Source organism: Panthera uncia, chromosome A2, assembly GCF_023721935.1.
Source record: "Panthera uncia isolate 11264 chromosome A2, Puncia_PCG_1.0, whole genome shotgun sequence".
Classification (NCBI taxonomy): domain Eukaryota; kingdom Metazoa; phylum Chordata; class Mammalia; order Carnivora; family Felidae; genus Panthera; species Panthera uncia.
Window position 1 is genome coordinate 78,193,026 of NC_064816.1, and position 19,392 is coordinate 78,212,417.

At 38.6% G+C, this 19,392-nt stretch overlaps 1 protein-coding gene across 1 annotated transcript in view; it reads left to right on the top strand.

The window, feature by feature from the left end:
• Positions 1-19,392, top strand: part of CCDC146 (coiled-coil domain containing 146) — a 114,445-nt gene that overhangs the window by 7,873 nt on the left and 87,180 nt on the right. Inside the window, exon 2 of the mRNA XM_049642831.1 lies at positions 8,250-8,419. Coding sequence (XP_049498788.1) covers positions 8,261-8,419 — 159 coding nt within the window. The 5' untranslated portion in view covers positions 8,250-8,260. The remainder of the gene's footprint in view (positions 1-8,249; positions 8,420-19,392) is intronic.

The window sequence follows — 19,392 nt, forward strand, 5'->3', positions numbered from 1 at the left end:
GAGATCGTGACCTGAGCTGAAGTCGGACGCTTAACTGACTGAGCCACCCAGGCGCCCCATAGACTGATTTAATTTTTGAGAAAGATGCCATGATAATTCAATGGCAAAGATACTTTTCCTAACAAATGGTGCTGGAACAACTGGATATCCATACGCCTCTCCTCTCCAAAAGAATATCAACCCTTCACACCACACACAAAAACTTGAAATAGACAAAAAATGCAAGTAGACGAGCTAAAACTTTCAAAGATCCAGAAGAAAATATAGGGGAAAATCTTGTGATATTGAGTTTGGCAAAGATTTTATTTTTAACTTCCTCTTCCAATGTAAGGTAGAAAAATTGGCTTGGTAAATATTCTTCTAACCCTATAATGAATATAAGAACCTTTGCTTTTACAGGAAGGAAAGAAATTGAGTAAGGGATGCTGCCCAAAGGGAGGAAGACTGAAGTGGAGTTCCGCCCAGGGCCAGGGGAAGCCTGAGAACAGGAAGTACTTATGCAATGAAAAGGAGGCTCTGAAATTTCTAGACATGGGAGAAGGAACTTCGCCTACTTACGGTCTAAAGCTGGGCCTGCCCTAAGAGTTGACACATATTCTTTCAAGGACTTTAAAGATTTTTTTTGTTTGCTCCCCTTCGCCCCCCACCACCCCCACCCTGCCGCAATACTCAGTATCCTACATAGTCTTTCTTTTCCTACATTAAAACGTCTCATAGTGGGATTTGAAGGTTAGGCTTACCAGGACTCTTACACCAAATCTTAAGAGGTATTCTGGGACAAATTCATGCTAGAGAAGACCCAGATCACCTTGTCCAACCTATAGATTCCTAAATTATTTGATCCAGTCCTAGGCTGACCTCTGTTTATTTGATCCCTGTCAAAATCATTTAAGGCACATTACACATGAAAACAGAAGAACCCAAAATTGGTGGGAGGGAGCTAACATGTATTGAGGAGAGCACAAACCATGATTAGAAGTTTGGAATTTTCAGCCCTGCCTCCATTCTCCTAAGAAGAAAGAAGGGCTGAAAATGGAACTAATGATTGATCATGCTGGGTCTGGGCTGAGATTTTGTTCCATTTAATCTTCACAACAACCCTTAAATCATCTTGCAGTAAAGGAAATATCCACTTAGAGGATGAATATCTTGCCCAAGCTCACACAGGAAAGGGAAGAATGAAATTCAACCCTGAATTGATTAACTTCAGGCTATTCATTTCCATTACTCCATGTTGTCATCCTGGTAGACTAAGTTAAAGCCACTAATCCCAGTCTTTGATGAAATACCAGGAGGAGAAGGAGGAGGAGGACGACGATCACGACGACGACAAGAAGGAAGGGAAGAGCCAGGGCTGTTGCAGATGGGAAGCAGGGATAGCCCATACTAAATGAAGTTCTTTGCTAAGGAAAAAGACCCATCTAGATTCACAGTTCCTACAGACTAGGGTATGGGGGTGAGGAAAGGGGTAAATTAAAAGAGCAGGTTTGCAAGGCAATGGCCTAATTAGTAGGACATATTGACTGGTATTGTTATGAATGTGCTTTCAGATATGCTTCTAAAAATTCAAACAAAGGCGGAAGTAGATTTGAAAAACATGGACATTTTTATAGCAAAAGTAAGGAATGGCCTGCAATGTGAAGATTCTAGATCACACACAAACATAGAATCTCTGCTTCACAGACCTTCTGAAACACTGTCAACTTCAGACCTACTTAAACATTCTAAACCTCCCACAGGATTTGGAGCTCAGTTTCTACTCACTACCAAATTATTTGGAAACCATTAAGGGAACTGTGGGGGCCTCTCAGGCATCTTTGAATTTCTGAAGCCTGACTGGACTTGCAGAATGACTATAAATTATTGCAGATATAAGACCAGTGTTTCTTGCCACACTTTGTAGAGGTGAAAGCTTTCCTTTGGTTTGTAACTATAGCAACAAGTTCTATAGCTCATTGTTTTGCACAGCTCAGTCTTACCACCTCATGGACTGCCTAGTAATCACTGCTCTACAAGAACTAAGTTGTCTTTAATTGACTTACCTTATATTGGCCTGCTGTTTGCTAAAGGGGTTTTAGCTTAAACCTTTACAGGGACAGAAGTCAAATTGCATTAGCCAGTCTGATCCTTGATCCTGTTTTACATTACTGGAGGCCAGGAGGAAAGGGCTTTACCAAGGCCATGGCAAGAGGCCTATATGGTATAATAGAAAAGGGTAAGGGATTTGGAGCCAGTGGACATGAGTTTGAATAAATACTGCCATTTATGGCTGTGTGATCTTGGGCATATCACTTATATTCTGTGACCTTCAGTTTCCTCTTCTATAAAATGGAGATAATAATAGTTACGAACATGGTTGTCATAAGAATAAAGTGAAATAATATGAAGGAAAGCTTTGCTTAAACTGTCAAGGGCTATATAAATGCTGTTATTAGTAAGTGCACAGGTGAGTGACCACCCAGCAGCAGTGCCCGCATGTTGGTGAGGGCAACCAGGAGCATATGATAGAGACAAGAATCATGTCTGTTTCTATGACAGTCTCCACATGGATGGTGCTTCCCATCCTGACTCACTCAGAAATGAGTACTATGGAGCTCATCTTGACTGTGTGGGTTTCTGAGAAAAAGAAGAGAAAATGTAAGAAGTTTTAAAAAGAGGGTGAATAACTTTCCTTGGGTCTGTGTTTGGTGTTGGAAGGTTCAAAGGAAGGCAAAAGGACTAAGTGAAATGAGTTGGGAGAAGGCCTAGCGCTCTCAGCTTCCTTAACCTATAACAGAGTCTTTGGTTCTCTATGCTCATGGGCAGTGAACAGGTTCCTCACTGGTTACACATGCATATAATTTAAGATTTAACTATCTAATACTGTGAACATGTACTTTAAAGCCTCAATAGGGGCTCCTGAGTGGCTCAGTCAGTTGAGCGTCCCACTTTGGCTCAGGTCATGATTTCGCTGTTGTGAGTTTGAGCCCCGCATTGGGCTCTGTGCTGACAGTTCAGAGCCTGGAGCCTGCTTCAGATTCTGTGTCTCCCTCTCTCTCCACCCCTCCCCCTGCTCACATTCTTTTTCTTTCTCTCTCTCTCTCAAAAATAAATAAACATTAAAAAATCTTAAAGCCTCAATATGCTCTTGGAGCTTCCTCTCAAGAGTTTTCTTTTATGTGTATGTATGTTTTTAACCTACTTTGTCGCTTTGACACTTCAGTTATGAGGTAGATTTTATCTGTACATACTGATCTGCAGTGGTTTTATTTTTTTCTGTGCCAGATTGGGGTTTTTTGCAAAGTTTTTTTTTCTTTTCCTTTTTTTCAGGAACAGAAAGAAGTTGTGGTTTGATTTGTTGGGCCTTTGAATGACAAAGCTTTTCTACCCCTCTTTTTAAAAACATGATCTGAAATCTGTCTATCTTTAAAAAAATGTTTCAAGTCGCATCTTGTCTTTCTCTAATAATGTGCATTGTATAATTGTACATGAATAAAAGAGCTAGACGTGAATATGTGCAATAATTTTATCTGTTGCATTTAGGACTCCCAAGCTGGTGGTGTCCTGTGGTGATGTTGTTGTTGGATTAAATGGATCTGAGTGAACTGGAGGACACATATGGGACCGGCTGCCCTATGTTCTGAGCCTGTCATATGTGGACCAGTGGCCTCTCACAAAGGGCCTTCAGTGTTGACTTTTAGCCTTATCCCTAAAAGGGAATATGCATACAATCACAGAGAAACACTGATACAGCTTTAAATATACCACAATTTTTGTAACCCCATTTTACCATGTCTATGTTTTTAAATAAGTATAGTAAACTGAAACAAGCAAACAAAATAGGCATCCCAGACATCTCCCTTCCTCCAACAGGTATGGCTCTAAGTCACTGCAGAAACTGTCCTGTAACTCACCTCTAGCAATGCCCTGCTGGGGAAAGGAGCATGTGATCCTGTTTCCAGGGTGGACAGAAGAACTAAATTATGAAAAAGAATGCTCAGGTTCAGTGTAGGACCATATCGTTTTGGACTTTGCATTATATCCTGCTACTCTAAAATGAGCAAATCTTGTGCTGGTTCAGTGGTAAATAATATCAAACGCCAGTGTGGTTTCCTGCTGTATCTTTCTAGAAGTAAGCATTGCCCTTTTACCTTCAAAAACACACATCCTTGGTGTATCCTACCCCATTCCCTTGTGCATGTAATGTTTTTTGGCATGTGCTGCTTGTAACTGTCAAGAAAACTTTCCTTAAGAGTTCAAAATCAAAACACAAAATGATGATCACTTCTTTAGCTTTAGAGAAGAGGAAGCAGTGCTGTGTCTTACAAAACAAGGCATATCCTGCAATATTCATTACTTAATTACTCTTTGTGAAGCTTCCTATTTTGGCTTTATCTTTTAACCCTGAGACAAAGTGTGAATTATACAGGAGCTCAGGGTTCACTAGTCTTTTGCTTTTCTGTGTCGAAGATCAGTACCTGTCTTCTCCCTTCTAGAAAGACCCACAAAACCACGTCCTCTCCTCCTCTTCAGACTCCTACGGCATAGCATGGTATTGTCTCGGCTTGGGTTCTCAGCATCTAACCTTCCAATCAGGCTTCCTCCCTGCACCATTTTGCCATTTTTCAGGAAATGGCGCCTGCTGGAAATGTGCAGCACATGGTTACCTTGCTTCTGCAGTGCATGCTTGCATAGCACCTGTTTCAGTTATATTTATTTTTACATTTATCTCTGTGATTCTCTGATTATTTTCTATCTTGCTCACCAGTCGCTGAGTGCCCCTGAGGCTAGACACCTGGTCTGGTTAAAGCTCACCAATGAATCTATCCCCTGCCCATAGCAAAGGGAGCTAACTCATAGCCACTAAATTGTCTCCTTGCCTTCAAATTCACACCCTTTTTAAAACATTCCTCTTATTGTAGGGGCGCCTGGGTGGCTCAGTCAGTTAAGCTTCCGACTTCGGCTCAGGTCATGATCTCACCATTCGTGAGTTTGAGCCGCACCTCGGGCTCTGTGCTGACAGCTTGCAGCCTGAAGCCTGCTTCAGACTCTGTGTCTCCCTCTCTCTCTCCCCCTCTCCCACTTGCACTCTGTCTCCCTCTCTCTCAAAAATAAATAAACATTAAAAAATTAAAAAAAAAACCATTCCTCTTATTGTCACCAACATCTTTACAAACTCAGATAACTCCTCGATGCAGAAAAAAAATGTAATGGTTTTCCAACAACTATAGATTAAAATCTAAATTTCAGGCTTCAAGTTGCCTTTAAAGCCATATCTACCTTCCTACCAACATTGCTTTTTCTTTAGGCTTATTTTACCTTCCCTTGTATGATACAGAGCTAGCTACTCCCTTCTCTCTGTATTGTAAATTACTTGCCTTTTTGTAAATTCTTGATCTTCATAAAACAACTCAGTAAATATTTGCTTAATTGACTTATGTATTAGGGAGATTATACGTCTCTAGAATTACTATACTGGATAGCTACATTCCTCATACACCAGGAATTTAAGATGTTTTATAAATGTTCTCTTGGTTATATCTTGTAGACTAAGAATGTATTTTATTCTATTGTTTTATTTATGGCTGTCAATCATATTGCCAACAGCATGGTAATATTAATGTAATGGGCTTTGCAATCCTACATTAATGAATCCTTGAATATTTGTTTTCTCCGTTAAACTTTGCTATCTACTCAAGCACTTTCCAACCTGTTATTTAATTAGATTAATTAGTGTTTTAGGTTTAAATTCACATGAGACTTTTGTATTTGTCTCTGTTGTGTTTTCTTACTTCCCTACTCACTCTCCCTTTTCTTTTCTAAAGGTCAAAGTTTGTCTGATAATGTGTATCAGAACTCTGTTATAGTGTCTTTTAGTTGCTTCCCTCTGTTTAATGTTTTACCTGCTTTAAAATATTTGGAATGTTTTCAAGATAATAGAGACTGAAAACTTCAGGAGACTGAGAAATCTGTACAAATTCAGCATAGTGCCCTTCTTTTGTTGCCTAGGTAAGCTTTACCATATTTAAAGTGCAGTGGCTTTCAGAAGATTGCCTGAAATTAAGTTCAAATATATAATGTTTATTTTTGACAGAGAGAAAAAGAGTGCACGAGCTGGGGAGGGGCAGAAAGAGAGGGAGATAAAGGGTCTGAAGTGGGCTCTGTGCTGAAAGTGGAGAACCCAAGGTGGGGCTTGACCTCATGAACCATGAGATCATGACCTGAGCTGAAGTAGACACTTAATTGACTGAGCCACCCAGGCACCCCTGAAATTGTTTTTTTTTTTTTTTAACTTTTTTAATGTTCATTTTTGAGAGATAGAGACAGAGTGCAAGGGTGGGAGGGGCAGAGAGACAGAGACAGAGACACAGAATCTGAAGCAGGCCCCAGGCTCTGAGCTGTCAGCACAGAGCCCGCTGCGGGGCTGGAACTCAGAATGGCGAGATCATGACCTATAATGAAGTCAGACACTTAACACTTAACATAACACTTAATGCTTAACTGACTGAACCACCCAGGCAACCCTGAAATTAAGTTTTTAAAGTCAATGCCATCTTGATTATGAAAGTTCCAAGAGCTTTTAAATATATATTTTAAACAAATATATGTACTACACTGTGCAAAAAAAACTATGATAGCAGAAAACTGGAAACATCCCCTGTTTTTATAATGTGGGAATGATTTGAATAGCTATGGCACATCTTTACAAAGTGTGCTGGGCAGCTCTGCAGTGGCCTGAGGGCTGTCTCTGCATGTTGTTATGGAGTTCTTTGGCTATATTATTAAGTCTAAGGGTCTAGGTTTTGCTTCAAAATAATATGGAGAGTGGAGGGGTAAGTGGAAGGGTTTGGATAAAACAAAAATTGCTCAGGATTTGATATGTATTGAAGCTGATTGATGGGCACTTGAGGATTCATTATACTGTTTTTGGTTTGAAATATTGTTACTTTCATTTTTATTTGAAATAAAGCTAAAATTCACAGGTATGGTCTAATGCTCTGAAGGAGATACTTTTCTGGGATAGTCATTAACATTTTTCACCTGTGAAATGATTGAACGTACATATTTTTGCTTATAAACATAAACACATCTAGATTATATAATCAAACCTTTTCAGCTCCTTGAAGATTTAAACAATAAACTATAATTAACTGCCGAAATCAAAGCATTGTGATGCCTCAATAACAACAGGTTCTTTTAAAACACTGCTTTATGGCACTGAAAAAAAGTATGTATGTATTAAAGGGCCCTGAACTTGGTTTAATGCTCTAGTGTCACCACCTTAATATCCTTAATTTTATTCTTGAGCTTCTGTTTTGTAAGTGAAGCCTGATGGGACAGTTGAGCACACAAGTAACAGCAGAGATAGTCAAGGTGGTGGGGAATCGGCCCAAGCTGTGGCCATAGCAGGCAGTTCAGGTATTGAGCAATTAGCCTGTTGCGCAGGTGCACAGGTGTGTGCCTCAGGCAGTGTGGACCACCACAGTGTGTTGGCATTTATTTCCCCAAAACTAATTTGAATTAACTTTTTGTTATATTTTAAGAGTGGAAGTTACAGGTATTTACCCAATCAATGAATAGTGATTGAGTGCCAACTCAAATAAAATTAAGTCTCTGCTCTCATGGAACTTACATTCTATTCATATCATTTTTCTCCAAGTAGTGCAACAATAGCCTGCTTTTAAAAATTGGAATTATTGGGACGCCTGGGTGTCTCAGTTGGTTAAGTGTCCGACTTCGGCTCAGGTCACGATCTCACAGTTGGTGGGTTCGAGCCCCGCGTCGGGCTCTGTACTGACAGCTCAGAGACTGGAGCCTGTTTTGGATTCTGGGTCTCCCTCTCTCTCTGCCCCTCCCCTGTTCACACTCTGTCTCTCTCTCAAAAATAAATAAACATTAAAAAAAATTAGAATTATTGATTTGAGATGCACCTGGGTAGCCAGAGCCTGGAGCCTGTTTCGGATCCTATGTCTCCCTCTCTCTATGCCCCTCCCCTACTCACACTCCGTCTTTCTCTCTCTCTCAAAATAAATAAACACTTTTTTAATTAAAAAAAAAAGAATTCTTGATTTGAATGTAGCAATGAAGTGTATCTTTACAACAAAATAGTCTTTATAATAATTTATCCATAGCCAACTTTCCTGACCTATAATTTCATTGGAGGCTAGCTTACTCCAGTTGACTTTTGCTTGCTTTTATTATTTTCCACCCATTTTACTTTATAAGCGATGACATCCTGAAATAGCTGAAAATGGAATGATTTATTTTAGAATTGTGAAAAATGGAAGACAGTACTACAGACACAGAACCAGAAGAGGAAGAGGAAAAAGATGAAAAGGATCAAAAGGACCCCGTTTATGCCATAGCACCCACAATTAACATCCAAGATGAACGGTTTGTTGATTTATCTACAACTCCAGCTTTCATTTGTCTGCACGAGGTATGTTTCTCTTTACGTATTACTATACTAAGACCTGAATCATTATCTACTTAAAATTCAGGTGAAGCTAATATTATTATCAAAATGGTTTATTACATGTAACCTGTAGGCAATATGTATCATTTGAAGCACTTGAAAATAAAATAATCCCCACCCTCTCTTCCAAAGTCTTATCCTACAATCCTGGATGAACACAGTGGTGTAGGTTCTGACATTTTTATAGCATAATAAATATTTGCATATATGTGCTCAGTTAAGTACATTCCATAGGTTTGTAAATGAAATAAAAGGGGAAATTCCTTTCATTATTGAATACACTGCATTTACTTCCATAAAATGAAGATAAAAGATCTTGACATCCAATGATAGAAAAATACGCATTTACCTAACTGTAGCTAGAGCAGTAGGGCATTAAAATCCACTCTTTCCTATTAGCAGAGAAACAAAAAGGGAAATAGGATTTTTGTCTGATTTTCTAATAAAAAAAAAAACCAAGATGAACATTTAGGAAATGCCTATATACAAGGAGAGGGTTTTTTTTTAAAATAGTAACTGACTATATATGCAACTGTTACCTTGTCATGCTTGAGAACTCTACTTTAGAAAGTATTTTACAGAACATCTGAATTCTGGACATTAACATTATGTGGATATAACTGAATAAAACATCTAAGTAAGTTGATAGTCGTAATAGAAATAAGCTTAGAAAGTCTTAGAACAAAATCAGAATTTATTCAAAACCAAGAAGCAAAACCAAATCCCACCCAAATATTTTGTAGGTGTAAATATTTCAAACAATAGCTGCCACCACTGTTGAGATTTTATTTTATATATACAAATGTCCTATCAGGAACACACAATGTCAACTTGTCCCATTATTGGTGGTATTAATTTGATCACTTGGTTAAGGTGGTGACTTCCATCAGTTTTCTCCTCAGTAAAGGTGTTGTTTTTCTGTTTGAAATTAGTAAGTACCTATGGGGAGATACTCTGAGTCTATTTAAGTATCCTACTCCTCCTAAAATCTTCACCTACTAGTTATATATTTCTTGATGATACTTGCCCAAATCAGTTATTATTATGATAGTTGCCAAATGATGATTGTCTACTTCCGTTATTCCTTCTACATTTATTAGTTGGCTTCCAACTGTAAGGAAGAACCTTCTCTTCTTTCTATCTACCTTTTCCCCATCTATCTCTATCTCTCTATCCATCTATCTATCTTTCTAGACCTATGAGTTCTTTTTCTTTTCAGTGGGTTATAATCCATTACTATCATTATTCATTTTGACATTTCAATTGTCCTGGATTTGGCCAGTATACACCTCTTCAGGAAGGCTCACTTGTCCTATTGGCATGCCCCTATGATTCTTTGTGTAGTTCTTTACTTTCTGTTATAAGAATATGGTCCAGGCTCATCTTGCATTTTCTTTGCTCTAACCCTGGAATCAGCCATTTCTCAAAGATCCCTGGTTCCTTTTAGTGGAGAAAGATATATTTGCAAACTAAGATCTCAATGCTGGGTATGTCCATTGCTACTGGTCTGTCACTGCTTCTAAGTCCTCTCAGCAGACAGAGCTAGGCAATGGATGCATGAATATATTTATCTACAAACGTATCTATTTCTATATCTATATTTACATATTTAAAACCATGAATCCACATCTCTAGTCTCAATATTTTTAAGTGACCAGGGTTCTCTGTTTCTGTTAAAATCCATCATATGTCCAACTTTTTGCAATAGAATTTGTACTTTTATACCACTACCCTTAATAATTCTATCAAATAAAACATAAGGCTAAACTAGAGTTTATTTCTACCAAAAGTTATGCTAATAATAAAAATTATGATCAAGTTTTTTAAGGCACAGATAAATAATCATGAAAGATTTCTTTTGTACAGTCAAAGGAGAACTCAGGACAACCTCTCCTGCATGTTAGTCTGCAATATAACAATTAAATATCTCAATCTCTCAGCATACATGTATGCATAAATTATAGTTCTTAAACATTGGATATGACCAGCCCCTGATAAAGTGAATACCTTACATTATAATGTCAAAGAGCTGTCTTACCTACCCTTTTGAGTAGTGAAAAATTATATCAGTAATTAAATCAGTAATTTCATTGCATGACAACTGTTCCTCAAGCCAGCACAACCTTGCAGAATGGTTATTGGTTTCAAACAACTTTATTTCCATAAGAAGCACCACTAAAACTGTTCCTCTTGGCATCTATAGCTTTATTTGCTAATCATTTCAACACTCCTCTAAGATTTATGAGTCTCAACAAAATTTTTAACCTACTTTATATAAGCTTCCCTCCTTCGGTTATCTAAACAGAAGCCTTCTCTGCAGAATAGCAAGAGTTCAGATTGCAACTGAAAGAAAGCAGGAAGAAATTCACTTCCAAAGGTCCAGATGCTTGGCATCACATTGAAAGAACCAGAAGCTGCTTACAGTATTTATTGTTATTAATGCTAGTCACACAACTGGCCCACACTACTGAAATACACAGGGGTCATCATCTTGGTTAACATTGCCTGCAGAATACATTCAGGATGGTTTTCATGGCACTGAGTGATGTGGGCCCAAACTACTTGTGCAATCTAATAACTCACTTAGACTCTCATGATCTTCTGTTTATGCTGCATTCCTTCATAGGGACTCTCCCACATTCAGATGCCTAGGAAACGGGCACATATACACAAAGCATGATGTAAGGTTACGGCTGTCCAGAAATATGTCTAGTCACATTATCTCTTGAAAGATTGTGCCATTCAAACAAAAAGAAATCAAATCAAATACTTGCATAGGCTGTACTTTGCAACCCCTGTGTCTGTTCCTACCTTTTAGGACCTTCTAGCTTAATGCCCATGTCCTTGGAGAAACTTTGCCAGCATCTTCTACAAACTCTCAACTATTACAGCATTTGTAGGCTACACCTGTCATGTGTTACTAGGTCTTTAACATATTTATTGAGTATCTTCTCATCATATAATATTTTGCATGGAGAATTTAGAATTCTCCACTGACATTGTGATTATATTAATCAATAAGACCTAACAGGGCAGGAACTACACTGTGTAAATTCAGATTTTGGGATGAAGATTCCAAGTGGCGCTTGGGAATTAAGCCACATGATTTCTGTCAGTAGACTGTGCGGGTTAATGCTAGACATCTGCTTCCCAACTCTGCCATTGCTGCCTATGTATGAGGCCTGACACGCCACAGACTTTCCTTGTCTTATTGAAAATTTGATGCTGCTCTATTTTACTTTTATTTTAAACATTTTTGTTATCCAAAAATATTTTTGTTATCACATACCATACATACAGTGATGCTCACAAATATTCAGTATACAGCTTGGTTGAATGTTTACATAGTCCTATAACCAATGTGTTCAGAACCAAATTCATCATTCTTCGCCCAATCCTAATTCTCCTCCTGTATTCTCTTTGTCAGTTTGAGAGTTAAATACCTCTCTCAGTATCTCTTGGATTTATCTGTTCTTCATTCTTGCCATATTCCCACTCAGATCAAGATCAATGTTTCCTGCAACCGGGGGGCAGGGGGTGTCCCTTGAGCCTCTTGCCAGTCACCCTAGATGCCATAGGCATTCACAGGCATAACGCATATCAAAGGTTACTATTCTGTAGAAGCTTAATTTGGGGGGGGGGGTTGAAATATTAAATATCAACAAAAAGCAACATATCATTGTGAAACTGGAAGGTGCAATTAGAGTTACTAGAATTGAATGGAAGGAATAATCATTGTGGGAATGAGATGATCTGGAAAAAGCTTTTTGGAGGAGTAGGACATGAGAGGGGACATTTCTGCCATATCCATAGTGTTCACTATGAACCGACTTTTCTGTCCTTAGGCTTTGCCCACACCCATACGTGCACATACTGGGAATATCTTTCCCAGATGACCCCAAGGCACCTTGAGCTAAACATGCTCAGAACTAAAGTCATTATTCTTCTCCCAAACCTAGTTTTCTTCCTGTATTCTATCAATTGGTTCTCTTAAACATCTATTAAATTTGTCTCTGTTCCATTCCTGCCATATCACCAATTAGAATGGCATTTCAATGATCATGATAAGATGTAAGGAGACACTGAATCAAGGCAGGGGCAGTGGGGAAAAGGACAGAATATATATAGGAGAGATATTAAGGAAGTAGAAAATGCTGGACTTAGTGTCTAAATAGATGGGGGAAGTAGAGTGAGAAAGAAGAAAAGAAGAAAAAGTCTGAACTGATGCTTGGATTTCCGATTTAGGAAAGTGGCTGGAATATGACATTCTAAGTGACAGAAAATTCAGAAGAAACAGGCCTGAAAGGAATGTCCAATATGTGGGTCATGAACTTCCCAGGGAAGTCCTTGGGCTGGATATCTAGACAGAACAGGTTCTCAATTGTATTCAGATTGCCTTCTGAAAAAATTGCACATTACTTTTTATGTATATTTAACGGCACCTTTTACCATGGCCATCATTTAATTCCCTAGTCACATGTTCAAAAGATACTTTCTCATTTGTTATACATTTTGTTCTCCTAAGACTCGTAACAGATTAAATAAGCCTAGGAATTTTTAATAAAAAAGTTTCAAGTAGTTACTGAAAACATTGGTGATTTTCTGATGCTACCAAAGCTTCCTTCATTTTCTAGGCTTGACCCCCTATCGGTACTAAGGAGTTTCCTGAGATAATCTGGAATGAAATTTAAAATTTTTTCACGAATGAAAATGATCCCTATTTCTTTCATACATGAATTAATCAAGTAACTGCTTACAAAGATGAAAACATAAGATCCCCACACTCAAGGAACTTAGTCAACATAGTTTTAAGTGTGTAATTTAATTCTCATAGGGATTCTATAAGGAATAGGAATTTTAAGATATTATTTTTATCTTAAAGTTCTAAAAACGTTGACACTTGCTGGGTTGCACAACCAGACAGATGCAGAACCGCAGAAGGAACGCTATCTCCTGTGTCCTACCTTAGCGCACATCTCATCTGATGACATTCTTCACTTGACATTCATACATTTAAACACTACTCTTTTAGGATTTTACAAATTGACTTTTCAAGTAAACTGTATATTAAAAGAAAAAATAAAGATAAATATTTAATGTTCTATTTAAATATTTCTCCTTAGCTTCCTTCTCCTTTTCTTAGTTATCACACTTTATTAATAGCTGTACACAGAGGATATGCATTAAAAAAAAACTACTAAATTTCTTTTTTAAATCTTTCTACAAGTCTTGCTATTTTTGGCCTCTGTTCACTTTTCCTTTAGATATCCAGGCAGCCTTGCAAGAATAATTTTTCAAGATCTTTTTTTGGCTGTCAAGAAACTTTAAACAGACTGATAATTTATTAAATAATACAGATAGGTTCATGTTTCCCATAAAGTTTTTGGTTTTTGTTTTAGTCTGACAGTCAGGTGGAAATTTTAAAATCTTTCCAGTATGGAAAAAGACTTTGGGAGGTGCCTGGAATGCACTTAAACATTTGGGATATTGACATGGCTAATACCTATTTACAAAGATTAAAGGTTTATATGAGGATCGTAAGAATACAAGCCATATTCCACTTTGCAAAGTAGATTAACACCCTTAAATTCAATCAGCAAAATCATACACTGCAGGAGTCCAGGGACACAGAAAAGAAAGTTCCATGTTAGGGGATCCTTATACTTGGCACTTTTATTAATTTTTTTATTAAAATTTTTTAATGTGTATTTTACTTTTGAGAGAGAGAGACAGAGTGTGAGCGGGTGAGGGGCAGAGAGAGAGGGAGACACAGAATCAGAAGCAGACTCCAGACTCTAAGCTGTCAGCACAGAGACCGACGCAGGGCTCGAACCCACCAACTGCAAAATCATGACCTGAGCTGAAGTCGGACGTTTAACCAACCAAGCCACCCAGGTGCCCCATCCTTGGCACTTTTAAAAATGAAAAACATGAAGATTGATTCTGGCCAGGAATCTGAGGTATTGTTGGAAAACTCTGCCATCTGAACAGGCTGTGATCAGTAGCAAGTGAGAGTCAGAAAAGAGTTGAAAATCGGGGACAAAAAAAAATTGGTAGCTCCTCTGCCTCCTTTTGGAGATTATTTTCCTTTACTCATTCTAAAAATCTTTACTGAGCATGGAGCACAGGCTAGACTTAGGGCTGGGAACCAGAGAAAAATGCCACAGCGGCCTTGCCGCAAGCAGCTCATCTGACCCTTCATCTGTGTGGTTAATTGTCCTTAATTTCCCTTTCTCTTTTTTGATTCTTTTACAGACATAATGAGGACCTAGCTTGTGTATGTGTGCCTGCTTGTGTTTATTTTTCATTATATGTTTAATAAAATTTGAATTACCTCTGTATTTTTCTTTGATTCTTTAGCTAAACTGTTGTAGCAAAGCGATTAAATATTAGAAATAATAATCTATATTCAGATGCTTGTTTTTTTAGTTGTCACTGCAAATGGATGTTGCTTTCTATTTTTTTAATATATTTATGTATTTTTGAGAGAGAGAGAGAGAGAGAGTGCACAAGCAAGGGAGGGACAGGGAGAGAGGGAGACACAGAATCTGAAGCAGGCTCCTGGCTCTGAGCTGTCAGCACAGAGCCCGATGCGGGGCTCGAACTCATGAACCGTGAGGTCATGACCTGAACCAAAGTCAGACACTTAACTGACTGAGCCACCCAGGTGCCCCAGATGTTGCTTTTTAAAATAAGGATTAGGAAGAAATACTTAATGGTATAGTTTTCTCCTTTGAGAAAGTTCTTGGGAGATAAAGTAAGTTGGCTTTTGAAAGCGTGTCGCTCTCAGTAGAGAATGTGCATCTTGTGAAACAGTACCTTCAGAAACCCAAGAACTATTTGAATATACATTTGACTTTGAACAACATGGGGATCAGGGGTGCCAATCCTCCTGCACAGTTGAAAATCTACATATAGCTTGGCTCCCCCAAAATTTAACTACTAATAGCCTACTGCTGGCCTTACTAATGACATAGTTGATGAACACATATTTTGCATTATATGTATTATACACTGTATTCTTACAATAAAATAAATTAGAGAAAAAGAGTGTTATTAAGAAAATCATAAGGAAGAGAAAATACATTATAAGCACCTTACTGCGTTTATTGAAAAACTCCATGTGTAAGTGGACCCACGCAGTTCAAACTGATATTACAGCATGTGACAGGATTTCTTTCCATTTTAAGACTCAATAATATTCCATTGTATGTATATACCACATTTTGTGTATCCATTCATCTGTCTATGGACACTTGGGTGATTTCCACCTCTTGGCTATTGTGAATAATGTTGCTATCAACAGGTGTACAAATATCTCTTCAAGATCCTTGCTTTCAATTCTTTTGAAGATATACCTACAAGTAGGATTGCCAGATCACGAATCCTGTGTTTTCTGATCTTGTTATCATTGCTAAAGTGCTCTCCATAGAGGCTGTAATAATTTATATTTCCAGAAACAATAAATGAATGTGTCTTTACTCACACCAGCACTGTGTGCTATCTAACTTTTTGATCTTTGTCACTCTGGGGCTGTCCCTAGTTATTTGGTACTTGGCATGGGGCAGGGGTAGGAGTGTGGGGGTGTAGTGATAAGGGAAAGTGTATAGTGGCCTGAATGTGAGAACCTAATAAGGAGCCGGTTGAGAGTGTGGACTCTGGATTGGCTGGTTTGCATTTGAAAGTATACCTCTGGAAGGAGGATTCCTCTCAAAGTGGGGGAGGGGGACAATAAGGGAGGCAGGAGGCCAAGGCAAGGTGACTCAGGCATATTATCAGGTTGTCTAGAACAAGGTGTATCCGGCCAGCATAGTCACATAGTACAAATGTCAAAGCGGCAACTCTACAGAAGCTAGAAGCATGGATACTACAAAGACCCATTTGTACTTCTTTTTTTGTGAATTCTATTCACATTTTCTTTCCATTTTTCTATTGTGTAGTTTTTTTTTCTTATAGATTCATAGAAACTCTTTATACATTTAGAAAACAGGCCTTTGTGTGTAATATGCATTGCAAAAGGCTTTCAGTTTGTTGGGTTTCTTTTGAGTTAGCTTAAGGTGGTTTTTTTTATGTGGAAATGTATTTATTTGGGCGGGAATTTATTTCTTAATGTGCTTTTCTTTTACAGCTTCAAATTCCATGTCATACTTTAAGAAGACCTTTGTTACTCTGAGATGATAAATTTGTTTCCTGTGTTTTCTCCTAGCATGTTGATAGTTTGAGTCATCATATTTTAACCTTTGTTCCATTGGGCATTTATGGTGCCGTAAGGGCAAACAGAAAGGAGATGCCAGCAGCATGCTTAGAATCTAATGCCACGTCCAATGCCTTCTGAGGCAAAAGTTCTTTACATATCCCCAGCCCATCCATACCCAGCGGACGCAAACAGGTGCACCAGGGTGCATCAGAGATACGAAACGAGGAGGTATAAGAATTACCTGACATTAAACCTCAGATTAAATGAATAGAGACTAGGGGCGCGTGGGTGGCTCAATTGGTTAAGTGTCTGCCTTCGGCTCAGGTCATGATCTCATGGTTCCTGAGTTTGAGCCCTGCATCGGGCTAGTTGCTGTCAGTGCAGAGCCTATTTTGGATGCTCTGCCTCCCTCTCTTTCTCTGCCCCTTCCCTGCTGGTTCTCTCTCTCTCTCTCTCTCAAAAATAAATAAAAACATTTTTTTTAAAAATTAAAAAAAAGAGAGACTATGCCATCTGAAAAGACTATGTCTAAGAATCAACAGGCTCAAAATATCTTAAATCTTAATGGCTTGGAAAAGAAAATCTCTGATCGGTGAGGGTGGGGGAATGGTTCCATAAAAATGGGTCTTTGTTCTACGTGTGCATGTCCTAGCCATGCAACCTTGAGCAATTCAATCTGGTTCTCTGAGTCTCATTTTACACTAATAGTACATTTCTCAGCATATTAGCCTTCAGGGGTACCTCGGTGTCTACCCTGGTGGTAGACAGTTTTTTAAGCTGCTTCTGTCACTCGTTTCTAGTGGAAACCTTACACAGAAGCACACTACGTAAAGCAGATTTGGATGTAGGGATGCAGAGGGGAAGGATGCAGAGGGGAAGGTCTCCTTCACATCTCCTGTCACCACCGGCATCACTGGGGAAACCCCATGCTCTGTACAGATAGTTTGTGAGCTGAATAAAACTGAGCTCTCTCCCACCTTAAAATCCATCTCAGCACAGCCTAAAGGAAACACAGATCTGCCTCCAGAAAGGCTTGGAAAGCACTCTGATTGTACGGAACGCTCCTTGGAGAACAGAGGAAAGAGTTCCACGGCATGTCATGCAGCAAAACCTCCTAAAATTCCTCGTCACAGAACATGCCTCTCCCACACGCCTCTAAGCCCCTCTTTAAAAACTTCCCTAGAAATTGTTTCCCTACACGCAAACTGTTTTTTTTTTTTCCCTCCCTATCTCCACCCATCCTCTCCTTGATATCTTTGGTCATTTCATTATTTTGTAAAACAGTCTTCAGGGTTCCTTCTAATTTTCCTTCTCACCCCGTATCCCATTATCACCTCACAGACTCAGGCACATAACTGAGCAATCAGGAGGTGGCAGGGGAGATAGTAGGTACTGTACTTAAATTTGAATTTTTCCTTCCCTTAAATTTTCTTGCCTAAGATTAAGTGTCACCTCCTTGACCATACAGGAAAATTCCTTTACAGTCTCCACCATTCCTTTCTTCTTTTTGTTACTGTCCCTGGTCACAGACTCCATGCTCCAGCCAAGTTAGACACATGATTGTTTTCTGAACTAGCTCCTGATTTTCCAACCTGCTGATTGATGCCTTTATTCATCCCATACCCAGCCCAGAAGTGGTCTCCTTCACATTTCTGGGCTTCATTGTTCTCATCTTTCAAGGAAAGCTCAGGTCCTATCTTTTTCTTCAAGCACCCCTCTTCCTGACAAAGTGTCATCACTTTTGCTGCTGTCAGTTCCCTGGATAGTGCCTGTACCTTATCCCACTTACTATTTTCTTTCCTGTGTTTTAAACTAGTAGCCTTAGGAACATTGAAAGCAGGAAGCCTTTGCTGTTTGTCTTGATATTCCTAGCAAACTCTTAATTAGCTTACCATCTTGCGTGTAGCCAAGTCATCTTCAAAGAATGAATATTCATAGTAACTAGTTAGAGCCTTCTACTAAAAAAACCCCACAAAACACACACACACACACACACACACACACACACACACACACACACACTACTGAATCACTATTTTACAAAGCAAACTTAAAGAGGAAATGTCTTCCAACTTTCTGAATGCATTGAACCACCTTGAGTCTACCTAAAACTTCAGAGATTTAAATGCCTAAAGTTAGAAATACCATGCCAGGTTAGAATCGTCATGCATCTATATGAATTTTATTTTTGCTGGCTGAGCCCCCAAACAGATATGTAGTGGGGAGGCAATGATTTTCAAATATTTTTTTGAAAACAAACCTGTCCTTTAAGTGAAATTTAAGGTGGACCCCCAAGATATGAAATTAAATCAGAACTATTTACTAGGCGAGCAGTGTTTCATACATCACACACTCTCCTGGCTTCTTCCTACCCTTGCTTTTTTTGGCATTCATGAACTATGTCTGCAGAACCTTAGGGACACAGTTTGAGAAGCTCTACTCTAGTTGTTCAACATGTTAAACACCAACTCCGTATTCATCATACAAATGTCAGTCTTCCTGTCCATCTTGCATAGCTACCCATGCTATGAGAGCCTCTGTAGATTTGCAATCGTTGACTTGATCAGATAAAGAGAAAATTTTTACTTGAATATAGAACAGAAATAGAAAGTCACCATCACTAACACCATTCATTCGTAAGTGATGTTTACATTTTTAAAGAATTATTTTATGTAACAAATGAAAATAAGAACTTTGGCATTTACATGAGAGATCTTTTGGCTTCCAAAGAACTTACAAA